General features: G+C 39.5%; 1 protein-coding gene across 1 annotated transcript; it reads left to right on the forward strand.

Moving 5' to 3' along the window:
• The first annotated feature begins 1657 nt into the window (after positions 1-1657).
• LOC137283937 (eukaryotic translation initiation factor 4 gamma-like) lies at positions 1658-7994 on the forward strand. The gene is given in 8 exon segments (XM_067815609.1): positions 1658-1664; positions 2995-3096; positions 3449-3664; positions 4333-5314; positions 5316-5460; positions 7063-7355; positions 7357-7767; positions 7769-7994. Coding segments are annotated over 8 exon segments (2382 nt in total).
• Positions 7995-13634: the final 5640 nt, after the last annotated feature.

The following is a 13634-nucleotide window of genomic DNA, read 5'->3' on the forward strand; positions in this document are numbered from 1 at the left end:
GGGAGAGGTCTCACCATCAGATTGCTGCTTGAAATATGTAATTGGAAACATTTGTGTCAACATTCAAAGTTCCGAGCTCAGTATTTTGCGCAGTCTTAGGGCCGAAATGACGCCAGTTTTAGACGAGTGGGTAAACACCTGGTCTTGTGAGGTACTGGTCAGTAGAACATCCATTCTTGAAGATATGCCTGCCCTTGTTTGTCTGTTATTTGAAAACCTACAGAATTCGAGTAAGTGAGTGAGTTTTACGCCGCACTCACCAATGTTCCAGCTACATGGCGGCGGCCTGTACACAGTAGACCCTGGAGCAAACAATCTAGTGATTACCAGCATGAGCATCGATCAAAACAATTGGGATACAAACACATGTGTTTACAAATTCAGTGCATCTGTAAAAATGGAGTCTAGGTCAGTCTGGTGAATGATCTACGCAGTTTGGATATTCATCAACCAGGTCATCGAGTCTCATCTACAGATCCCGTTAGACGGCTCTTACAGAGAGTGTGGTTTATGGAGACCAGGCGTGTGTATGACACAAACACGTGAATTAAACATGCACGCTGGATACCAGTCACTGTTCTGGTTCCAAGCGTTGCGATGCTGCTAGAACACGTCACCTTCAACGATGGACATGCGCGCCCCGTTTACAAGCTGCCATAATTATATATAGGTCCTGTTATCACCCCCTGCTTCTCGTACGATGTGAATACAGTAAACGTTAAATCGCACGTCCCAATCTGAGACTGGATCAGCCCAAACCTTATCCGATTTCTCATTCTGTGCCTCTCAGGGGGACAACTCGTGTAAGCTTTCGTGTCCTGAGTGCAAGCAACTGTTAAATGTTCAAATTCTTCAGTTCATCTTTCGCGTTTTAGTAAATTGATTGTTGCATATAGCTGTCAATTCATTCATGAGTTGTCTGTGCTAAAGAAGTAAATGTATGAAATATGAATTAGACTTTAGGTTGAATCTCAAACTGCACTGTAGGTGTTTTGGGGGATATATATAAATATAACTAAGCGTAAAATATAACTAAACTCACTCACGCACTCATTCTAAACATTATGTTTAGCTAATTCATGAGATATAATATACATTGTTGACTGTGGAAAACAAATAAACAAAAGAATAAGCGTACTGAATGGAAAATCAAAAGTGCCATGTTTTGCACCTGCGTTTACTTCGATCGAAACGAAGCTCCCGGGAGACCAAAGTCAGTCAGAGCGGGTGAGTGTGCACTCAAATGTAAGGATGTTTTCCACTGGCTGGTTCATTTACATATACGCTTCGGGCTCATTGTGTGTATATAGAGATGATCTGTTTGATTGGTATTTTAGGAGTATGGTGAGTAATAAGGTAGTAAGAATCATTCTTATAAGAGGGTAAGATTTTTTATGGAAAACAACTTCTTTATTACATGTGATGCGACGGTTCGGTATGGATCAATATACCGTTGTCAAGCAAGAGTGGAGTAATACATCACAGGACAGACTTATATACATGGACAGGGATAAAGCAATAACAACATGTAGGTATGAATCAAAGGCGGGGGATTAACAACAACAATGAATGGTAGTAATGATGTGACAATAAGAGGAAGCCAATAGTAGCTGTGGCCGTAAGAAAGTATACATGGCTCATAGGGTAATTAGTAATAATGGCTGGTGAGCTCTAATCTGTTATTTTTATCAGTTCATTGTATGCAGTTGGGATGAGATATCCCTGATCTCTGTTGATTGAGGGCTTGTGTCTCCTGATTTGAACCGCTTCTGCCAGTTTTCTTTGGGTGAAGTCCTTGTGGATTTTGGATAATATCTCTACATTGTCCCAAATTATGCTGTGATTGGGGCATTTGATGATGTGGTCGGATATAGGAAATTTCCGATCTGATTTGGTTGTACTGTTCACAGCTGGGAAAATCATTAAACTATTAACACGCGTTAAATAGAACATTGAGACAAAAATACTCCAGCCTCAAATAACTTAACACTGTGCAAAAATGACGTATCACAAGGTCAGGTCACAATATTGTGACAACCTAAATGTGTGTCCACAGAATAACACTTCAAGAAAGAAGCATATTAACATTGTGACAACGTAATGGGTGTCCACAAAATAACACTGTAAGAACGAAGCATATTAACACTGTGTGAACGTAAATGGGTGTCCACAGAACAATGCTGTAAAAACGAAAGCATAACGTTGTGCCAAAGTGAAACTGAAAGGTGGGACTGGTTTTGTTCCATACCTGTGCGTCTTACTCACAGATAAGGTGTTTCATCCTAAGATAAGCCTTGCCTTCGGAACGTATCAAATGACACAATACAGCGCATATTAATGTTCGCACTTAACGTCCTGAATATTTTTGAATCGATGTATACTCATGGAAAGCAATAAGGAAATACCTGAAATGCAAGTGTTGCTTTATTCTTTTCCTGAATTTCCCTTAATACAAAGCTTGTGAAGAAAACTGGAAAAGAATACAGGAACACTTGTACTTGTACAGGTGTTCTCTTATTCGTTTCCATATAGGTACAATGAAATGCTCTGTTCTCAATTTTGAAAAATGATTTGAATAAATCTAAACGTTAAATTTAACTCTATCCCAGATTGTTCTTTCCACACATGGTTGACATTTGTAAACCAAACTATGGACTGTTCTGGAATAGTTATCATTCATCGTTTCCTTTTCCGGTATTCCACTGGCTTATACCTGTGTTTCATCAATGATTCCAATGACGTAATGACCTAAAGCGACTATTTCTGTACGAGATAAAGTTCAGTAAACATGTTTTCAACTTTCACTGAAAACGCGATGTAAATGATTCTTATTGAATGGCATCCACGGATGTATTCTTTCAGGTAAGCAGGTTTGTACCTTTTCCGAAGGGAGTGTTTCAGCCGGTAGACGAGATGACTACCGTGGTTACAAAGTTGTTGCGACTCCCCGGGGCTGTAAGGAGTATTGCCGAAAATTTGGTTGGTGTGTTGCAGCACATTTCGACTTCCACACCTATGACTGTTTTCTGTACCAAGGAGACACACCGATCTCGCCCAAGAAAGGAAGCGTATTTATGGCACTGCAATGCATCGAAGGTAAACAATGACATTAGGTACAAATTCACTCTCCCTTTTGTTGGAGGTTTAGCTATGTTTAATGTGACGTTATGCTCAATATCATTCTTTAAAATTGTTGAACATAGTGACTATTCCTGATGTACTAAACATAGAGAAAATATATAGGGACATGTGATGCATAGAACTTTCCGGTTCCCACTGGCAGCTACTAAACGAAAATCCGTGGCCTGATGCAAATCTTCTTTTCGTTGTAGTTATCTTTACTTTGGTGCTGTGTTGAATATCCCTCTTAAGAACGGAGTTTATTTCGGATCGTAAATCTATAAACATTATTAGATTGTATATTAAATATACAGCTTCTCCTGTTCAGTGGCAACTACTCAGCCAACTACAATCACCACAACAACGACAATGAAAGCTACCTCTACCAGCACAGCTGCCGTTCCCACATCCACGTATGTATCATCATTCTACACCTCACTAACGACAGTAGGCCCATATGCAGCAACGGCTACACCCATTGAACCAAGCCTGACCGACGACAGACTCACGACGACCCAGCCACAGAAAGTCCTGTTTCTGAAAGGTTTGTCTCCAAGCGTCAGTAGTTGATATTTTAGCTTCTAAAGCCAACGGGTGGGGTAACCTAGTAGTTGAAGGGGTCGCACGTCACACCGAAGACCCGGGTTCGATTCTCACAAGGGTATAATAAGTGAAGCCCATTTTGGTGTCCCTCGACGTGATATTGCTGGAATATTGCCAGACTAACTAACTTACTCTAAGGACCAGAGTGAGCTTATTAAAGGACTATAAATAAAACGACAAAACGCGTTCCACATTTCATAAAAATATCTTCTTGAAGCAAAGGTAACATGTGGTATATCAGTTTTGGGACTACGATTTCTGATGTCTTACCTTATGTAAGAATGTCCATCTCTGATTGATTCACGTGACACTAAACAAATTACCATGTATTCCCGGTGCACGCTCTTACACCGACCAAGCAAGGTATAATATTTTCTGTGAGGGCGAATAAATCATTTATATCCGCCCATGGAAAAAAAATATCCATCCACAGCAGTCAGAGATCTGTGAACAAGTGATTCGGATCGACTCGCCGTTACTATGTCAGTGGAATATATGGCTGAATGTCGCTGTGTTAAATTTACACAATGAGAGACTAAAACATAGGGGAACATAAATTCTTTGTAGAATAATGATGGATATGAACGGAACTCTTGTTGACATTGCCAGTGTGCCAACCACACGTGGAGAGTGTTTTCAATGGTACAATTGATGTTAACGCCGATGGGAACACATCTTTGGGTATTTCTCCTGCAGCCACTGTTCCTGGTCAAATTTCAGATGAAGCACCAGGGGCATCTACTGGCATCATGCCTTCACATACAGCTGGTGTTAGTATTGAATTGCCGATAGCAGCATCAACGCCACGGGGAGGTGTGACGCTTGACATTGATTCAGTGGGATACATGGTCGTCACGGGACCAAGTACAGCAATGGACACTAAGGTCCAAGCAAGTGCATCATCATCTGCAGATGCAAAGGCGTCAGTGTCATACACTTTTAAGCCGATTGGTGTAACTAAACCTCAAGTTAAGGGTGACACCACTGCTCCCCAAACACCGGATATCATAATTTTTGATACCACGGTGCTACCACCAAAGAAAACACTTCCTCCAACTACCAAACCTGCCACTAGACAACAGACAGATTCAGCTACTACAACATCTGTCCCATCTATCACGACGGCTCCGCCAGTGGCTCAGCCACAAAACCCCTATAACCCATACCAGCCCTATAACCCTTACAATCCATACGGGAACCCACAGGTTGCACCACAGCCCAGAAATCAACCTCCCCAGGTGCCTCCTTATTCTCAGCCCAATCCACAATATCCACCATATCCCAATCCCCAATACCCTCAATTTCCACAGTATCAACCGAACCCTCAATACCCTCAGTATCCTCCCTATCCATACGGACCACGGTATCCCCAGTATCCCCAGTATCCCCAAAACCCACCATATGGAATACCTCCTCAAGTTCCTCCTCAACCCCAAATACCCGTATATGAGATTCCAAAAGCCATTAGTCCTCCTGTTTCAATTAAGGAAAAGCAAAAGAGATTGTGTTTCAACAGAGACAAATTCCCCGATTTGAAATTAGCCGAAGAAAAAATGAAATTGTTCCTTATTCCTTCTGGTGAAACGGGGAAATCGCCACAATCTAGTCATATGTTTTCCTGTAAGTTACCGTGGTAAGGTCCCAATTCTTCATCTTCCAGCTGAACATTCTCAGCCTCAATATAACCCGTACAATCAGCAATTACTGTTTCCCTTCCCATACCCCGGATACGACCCAGTTTGTATATTTTACTCAAAAAGGAGAATACTGAACGTTGTATCATTCTGTTATTTCGTGATCTTCATTTTCGAAATTATAAGATCAATGGTATTGTGTGTTAAGCTTTAAGATTACATGCATGGGGCGTTCCAAGTATATGAATCCGTCAGTGAGATATGCGCTCGTCTTAAGTACTAAGTTCCTTGATAAGCGTTATGCACTTATCGTTAAGACTACATGTCAAGAGAAAAAGGTAAAGATTACTCTATGATAACACACTCGCCGAGAAAAACAGCTAGATAATTTTAGTCATTTCTGCATTATCGAGTCTTTGAAGCTACGCTGGTAATCTCAAAATTCAGATAGGCGACAGTGGAGATAAGCAGCACTTGTAAGTATTGTTTAAGGATTAGTCAGTTGAACGTGCGTCCATATCACGAACTCGGAGAGCATCGGTGGTATATATAACGACCTTTATTCGGGGTACTTGACTCATGAAATGCACCGAATAAAGACTGGCCACTAATTGATGCTTCTCTTGGTTATTTTGAAGGTAAGCCATGTTCATTTCATTCGATGTATGTTCCTTAATTATGTTCATGTTTTCTGTTTTCTGTTGCGTTCCATACTGTTAGTTTATGCTGTACACTGTCACTTAAACTATGCAGTATAGGCTAAGTACACCTGGGAATATTTTAGTTAGGTAAGACCATGTAGGGCAAGCCTAAATATTTAGTCTACATCAGAATAGCTTAGAGTATAATCTAGTAGCGTCAGGCATAATTTAACTTCAGTAAATCGCATTTACATTATAATCGGACTCGTGGAAGCAGAGAAATCCCTGTGCACGTCTTGTATATTTTATTGCGTTTGCAATCAAATGTATACCCGTGAATGTATTTCTAAATGATTACTGTGTGCGTTTAATTCAAATGTATTACATGAGATAACTATACTGTACACGCAAAATTAGGGAGCGCGCACAAACCTTGTTGTTTCATTCTGCTGCTCAATGTTGCTACGTTTTCAGTATTGTTAAGCTCTAATTATGCATACGTTGAACACTTTCAATAACATGCTGTTCGACATATGATCTTAAGTATCGCACGATAGTCTAGATGTAAAGATGTCATATGATTCAACTAGCACACTGACGTGTATATTATTTGTGTATTCTTATTACTCCCTTTAAGTTGTGTTCAGTTGGGACGTAACATTTACGACCTCCACAAACAGAAGATCATTTTAGTAATTGATGACACGTGCACTACGTGTCTTACTGTAGCGTTACCTCATCAGTCTCTACGCTTATTTGTCAGCTGTGCTGTCCTCACTACTGTGTAATCCTTGCAGTTGGTTATTGTAAGGTATTTTGTCAGTAAGGTTTATGTAATTGTTAATTCACCAGGTTATTATATGTATTATTTGTAGAAGTTTGAAATATTGCTGATGTTTTATTATGTGATGATTCACGAAATGCGCCGAATAAAGACTGGCCACTAATTGATGCTTCTCTTGATTATTTTGAAGGTGTGCGGTCCCATGCTAATTCCCCGACAACAATTCTAGGTATTATAATTATCCTAGACCACATATAAACCCTAAAAAGGTTACAATAAGGTCAAGGTTATTATAATACCATCAACACCTGACAAAGATATGCTTGGAAGTAATGACACTGTAGACACCAACAGTACCGTTTCTGAGAGTGTTAACATCACTGGCACGGATGGAAACAGTACGTTTACAGATAACCAGGGATTTGTTAATCAGTCACTGGGAAACAATACTATGCCGGATCTTAATATCAACTTGACTATTCCAGAAATGATCGTGAACAGCACAGATCAACTGGCCAATATTACGCTATCAAGTAACAACACAATCCCTGCTCCAAATGTAAATGAAAGTGAAGCATGGCAGTTTCATTATTAACGAGAGTCTAGGTGGAGACCTGCAAGGTATAAACTCCACTTCTTTTGGTAACTCTTCTGCTTTTATCAACGCTTTTACTTTGAATATAGATGCTTTTAATCAAACCGAATCAGCAATAGCTAACGACACTGTTGCTCAGTGAAATGACACCGTTGCTGTGGTTTCAGCAAATCTGACATATTCGAACTCATCTGATGTTTCTTTGAACTCTACTGACACAGTCCTGGGTAACGTCACATTGTCCAGGACAGTTGCAGTGAAAACGACCACACCGGCGGCTGTAACGGAGTCAAACCCACCACGTCGTGTACGCCCTTCGAGATACGGTCGTTTTCGACCAATGAGAAAGAAGCCTCATCGCAATCGTCCAAAGAAAAGCCCAAAAGCAAACCAAAGAAACTCTTGATCCAGAGACTCAGAAAAAGGGCAAACATTCAATGCGATATCCAAGTCCTCACTATTGGAGACGAAGGAAAAATCCCAGACAACTCCGTCACCCGTCTTTAATTAGTCGGAAATATAGATCGAGACGTCTACGTTATCGGAAGTGAAGTGAAAGAACGTCGAGAATTCGCTGACGTAAAGAAACGTTTTTGATTCTAAATTTCGATAGGTGATCCATGTGATTCGTGTGTATGACTATAATCTAATGGTTGCACATTAATGAGATGGTAATTGCTCTCTTGTTGTAATAGAAGGTCTAATGCAGAATGATCCAATGCGGTAACAACCAATGTGAGATAAACGAAGTGCGTTTGTTTGAAATATGAACACAATAGGATCATAAAGAACAGTTGTTGCAAGACTTTCATTATTAGCGTACTCAGAGTAACTGTATGCACTGATATATCCTTTATGCAAGACATCCAACATTACGTAAAGACATTGTTTACCGTAATGGGGGCACCCACACGTTACTTGACTGTGTTTTACTATGTGTGTATATGTAGCAATTAGTGGACGTTTCGAGGTATCCACCGCTTCGCCCTGTTAAACACTTGCTTATTTCTGAATTCTCAGAATTGATTCCACTTACATATGAATATTTACGCTTCTTGTAGTTAAGGAACTTTCTTATTTGTAAACCCCAAATGGGTTTGAATGTTATTTGAATGTATAGAGGACCTTTTCAATAACAGCAACTGAAGGATGGTATTGTGATGACGCGATATGCACAGATGACGTGGTGACAAAAGCCACATGAATACTAGGGAGCCCTATCAACTGAATTAAAGATACATTGGTTGGAAGTTAAGAAAAGTAATGGCTAAGTGAGATCCTAGTCTGCACATATGATGATTGTTTACTGGTGGCTTGTGGCGGTGAAGGTAGAATGATTCTGTTAGTATTTTGGTACCATGTTCTAAATTTAGTCATGCTTGAAAACGGTAGTATGATCTACACTAAAGCGTAACAGTTATGCGAAAGTTGTTAGGATGAAATGCCAATGAAACATATCAACTCGACCTGTGTTCAAACTAGAAACAACAATATATCAAACGATTGTGTTCTAGCGTTCAATGTTATATTACCTGTCATATGAGAGGCGTGTTGTTGAACAGACAAAGTTTGTATAGTTTTGCTGTCTGAACATCTGCGTGGCTGTCAATATACTGCAAACATTTTGTATGAGCTAGTGACCCTCAGAAACCATTAAGCATCGTGACGTTGGTATTCACATTATAGGAACTTACTGTGTTGCTTTTATACTGAACAGCAAAAGAAACGCACTTTTCGAATCTCATAAAAGTAAGCGGTCATGTGTATGTCTTTCTTTACAAAACTTGACCCCAAAACCTGTTACGTTTATTTTCCTGTTCAGTATATTTATACGTATAGAATCATACGGATTTTCCTGCACACTATATAAACTTGTTCACAACCAAATATATTTTGTATTTTTACTAAAATGAAAATTGTTCATTATATATCTCTCCGGAATTGCAATGTATATCCTCTGACACATGTCTCTTTAGATATTATATTACCATTGTACAAGGATTTAAAGGAAAACATCATGAAATACTGTACACATTATGCGAGTGTGCCGTGCTATACAAAGGACACATACGATTTGAGTCGCAAAAGTGTGTATAAGTTTCTTATTTTCATGAACTGGCCATGAAAAGCAGCTGAAATAATTTGTTGATAACCAGGATTGGTATTCCTCAGAGATGGCTCGTTGTACCTAGAATGTACATCATTACACAGAAATGAAAACTTTCAGGTGAATTACGGAGCGGCATTAAATTTAGCCATTTAGGATTTTTGCCAATCCTTGGCCTTTTCTTTCTCTTTTTATAATGAAATTTAATGTGATTAAGCCAAAAGATATATATGCATGCTCAGTACATTTGTTTTAGGAGATTCGTTGTTGTTTTGAAGATATGTTAATTCCAGTTTATTTGGCTTGTAGGTGAATGTGTATTCTGTGAACACAGAACTTGTAGTCATGGCAGGATAGAGATATATAAAAATAATTAGAATAGACAATTAGCCGATGATGTATTTTGTTTACACTATAGAACTGACCATAAACTGTTGTCATTGTTGAACATATACATTGTGTTTGAGTGTACAGTATGATCTCAAATAAAGTTAGATTTCGATTGATTGAGATTTTGATTTTCTGTGAGGCATGTGTGTATTGTATGATACATACAAGTGGACATGCGATCACCTTACAAAAAGCCGCCAATACTACTGCACAGTAGTATATATCTGATAAATGTATGGGATATTGGATTGACAAGACTGATAAAATACAAATGATGAAGCCAAGGAGGAAGAAACTAAGGGAAAATGTGACAATTCGTTCCATTTCTTTGGGAATCTTTGATCTGTATAGATGTATAAATTTACTTTTTCTCATATACATTGTCATTGCCAAGTAGTGTGCTAACAAAATGGAATACCCCTACTTTTCAATGGTGTAGTTTCTCTCAACATTGAAAAGAAGTTACAAAGGTATGCAGTGTGTAAATCGAACATGCTCTGATTGGATGAGAGAATGAAATGACATGTGAGTGAGAGAGTGAAAGGACTTAGCTTCTGAATAGAGGAGTGAGTGAGTAAGTGAGTGAGTAAGTGAGTGAGTGAGTGAGTGAGTAGGCTTTTAAGTCACTTTTTGAAATATTATAGCAATATCACTGCGGGGACGGCAGAAAAGAGTTTCATCCATTGTACACATGTGGGGAATCGAACCCATGCATTGGTAAAATATATTACTAAGAAAATATATTTATAGCTGCTTCGCATGTTGGATTGTGCAGCTCACTGGTCCTATCAGTGGCGACTTTTATGTAAATGTACCAAAGAACAATTTTACTTTCGATATAATCCGTCATTTTAAGTTATGTGTAACATATCAAAGGTTTTATGTTCGGATGGCAGTAAGTATATACTTATCGCTCATGTATTTTTAGAAACATGACATATAGTTAAACAATACTTTTGTTTGTTTCTCTCGGACGTTTCAACACTCTGCGTTTAACACCAAATAACATCCATTTACAAACTTTATTTTTCGATTTTTGTTGACTTTGTCGCCCATTTGCACTATCAGTTGACACCCATAGAACAACGCGATACGTTGAATCGCCACATGCCCCGCGAAAGCTTCCCACTGTAGTAAACTCCACTGTGGCTTACAACATATTAGGCCCCCACACTGCAGCAGCTTTTCTGGCTTGTGTTGCAAGATTTCAGAAGTGGGACAGGACCCAGTCCGTGCTACTAAGGTAAGACTTTCATTTATTGCATACTGTACATAAGCCATCCACTGTACTATGACTGTTTCTGTTGTTATAAAAATACCAATATTTATCTAACGCGTTGTATTTGAAATGTGAAAGTTAATGTCAGATATAACAGTTAGAGAGCAGTTGAAATATATTTAGTTCTTTACATATTCAAATGATTGAGAACTGCCCTTTTGCATTTCTTCCCCTGGCAAGGTTGAAATATCATGATCAAATAAATGCCATGATCAAGTATAACGGAATTAAGATTAAAGTTTTAAGAGAATAGCTAAATATGAGCACATTGGATATTTTCTGTCCTGAGTTTGAACTACCACCTAAGAAAGTCCGATGGAAAAGTTCAAGTTCAGATGTGATAAAATTTCTTCCTGACGTTGTTGTGAGTCCCACGATATCACTAGCGCTGTCTTTGGCTTTCATGTCAAATGAATTACTGTATCATGTGTGCTGCATCTCAGAAGTATTGTTCATTTCATAGGTCTTGTCATAGGGTAGCACGTTCGTTCGTCACGCCAAAGACCCAGGTTCGATTCCCCACATGGATACAATCTGTAGAACTCATTTGTGGTGTCCCCCGTCGTGACATTGCTGAAATACTGCTAAAAGCGGCGCAAAACCATACTCAATCACTCACAGGGTATGCACATATCTTTACCAAGACTCTCATTCTACCGTAAAGAAGAGACAATTTCTCCACCAGTATCACCACTCAAAATACAACACCCATTACGATCACAAACACACAAACAGACAAATATATAAAAGTAAACAAGAAAAGAAATTTAAACTAACAGTATATGCAACTTGTATATCTCAAAGACGTTTATATTTATCAAGTCGACACAGCTCCGTCCTGAATCATGGGTGTATTCCACTAAATCAGAGTCGACCTCAAATGCGAAGCTGTTTCACTTGAGAAGACACGTACACACACAGACGCACACATACACACACACAGACACACACGCAGAAGACAGACTGTTAGATATATACACACATATATACACACATACATGTTCACATGGATGACAGAGGTAACACACTCGCCAACTACTATACTGACAAGCTAACATTTGCTGACCCATGCTCTTGATACGGTTGGAATTGGACCATGGGCTGTGCTTTGGATTAGGGAGAGGTCTCAGCATCACATTGCTGCTTGAAATATGTAATTGGAAACATTTGTGGCAACATTCACAGTTCCGAGCTTAGAATATTTCGCAGTCTTAGGGTCGAAATGACGCCAGTTTTAGACGAGTGGGTAAACACCTGGTCTTGTGAGGTACTTGTCAGTAGAACAACCATTCTTGAACATATGCCTGTTCATGTTTGTCTGTTATTTGAAAACCTACAGAATTCGAGTAAGTGAGTGAGTTTTACCCCGCACTCAGCAATATTCCAGCTACACGGCGGCGGCCTGTACACAGTAGACTCTGGACCAAACAAGTGATTAACAGCATGATCATCGATCAAAACAATTGGGATACAAAGACATGTGTTAACAAATTCAGTGAGCCTGACCATCCGATCCCGTTAGTCGTCTCTTACGACACTGCATGGTTTACTGAAGATCAACTCTAACCCGCATCTTCTCGTGACCTTCATCAATCGAAATGCATGATGTGAATCTGTAAAATTCTAGTCTAGGTCAGGCTGGTGAATGATCTACGCAGTTTGGATATTCATCAACCAGGTCATCGAGTCTCATCTACAGATCCCGTTAGACGCCTCATACAGAGAGTGTGGTTTATGGAGACCAGGCGTGTGTATGACACAAATATGTGTATTAAATATGCACGCTGGATACCAGTCAGTGTAGCGTGCGATGCTACTAGAACACATCACCCTCAACGATGGACATGCGCGCCCCGTTGCCAAGCTGCTATATTTATATATAGGTCCTGCTTTTAACGGTCCCACGCCCTGCTTCTCGTACGATGTCAATACAGTAAACGCTTAATCGCACGTCCCAATCTGAGACTGGATCAGCCCAAACCTTATCCGGTTTCTCATTCTGTGCCTCTCAGGGGGACAACTTGTGTAAGCTTTCGTGTCCTGAGTGCAAGCGACTGTTAAATGTTCAAATTCTTCAGTTCATCTTTCGCGTTAAAGTAAATATATATAGCTGTCAATTCATTCATGAGTTGTCTGTGCTAAAGAAGTAAATGTGTGAAATATGTATAATAATTAGACTTTAGGTTGAATCTCAAACTGCACTGTCGGTGTATTGGGGGATGTTTTACAGGGTTACGTGGCTCTATATAGTCACGTTCATGTTTCCTATGTTTCAAAATCATGGTGTGAGTGGATTTCTTCTCTGTGAGAACGCAAAACGGCAAGACGTGTTTAATTGTGGAAAAGGTCAGATGAGATATCACGAGAGGATAAAGCGATAACAAGAAACGGAAAGCGAAAGCACGAGACGAGAAAGTGATAAGATAAGATGAGAAAGTGATAAAGCGAGACGAGTAAGTGACAGCATGAGACAAAATACAA

This window comes from Haliotis asinina, chromosome 5, assembly GCF_037392515.1.
Source record: "Haliotis asinina isolate JCU_RB_2024 chromosome 5, JCU_Hal_asi_v2, whole genome shotgun sequence".
NCBI lineage: Eukaryota > Metazoa > Mollusca > Gastropoda > Lepetellida > Haliotidae > Haliotis > Haliotis asinina.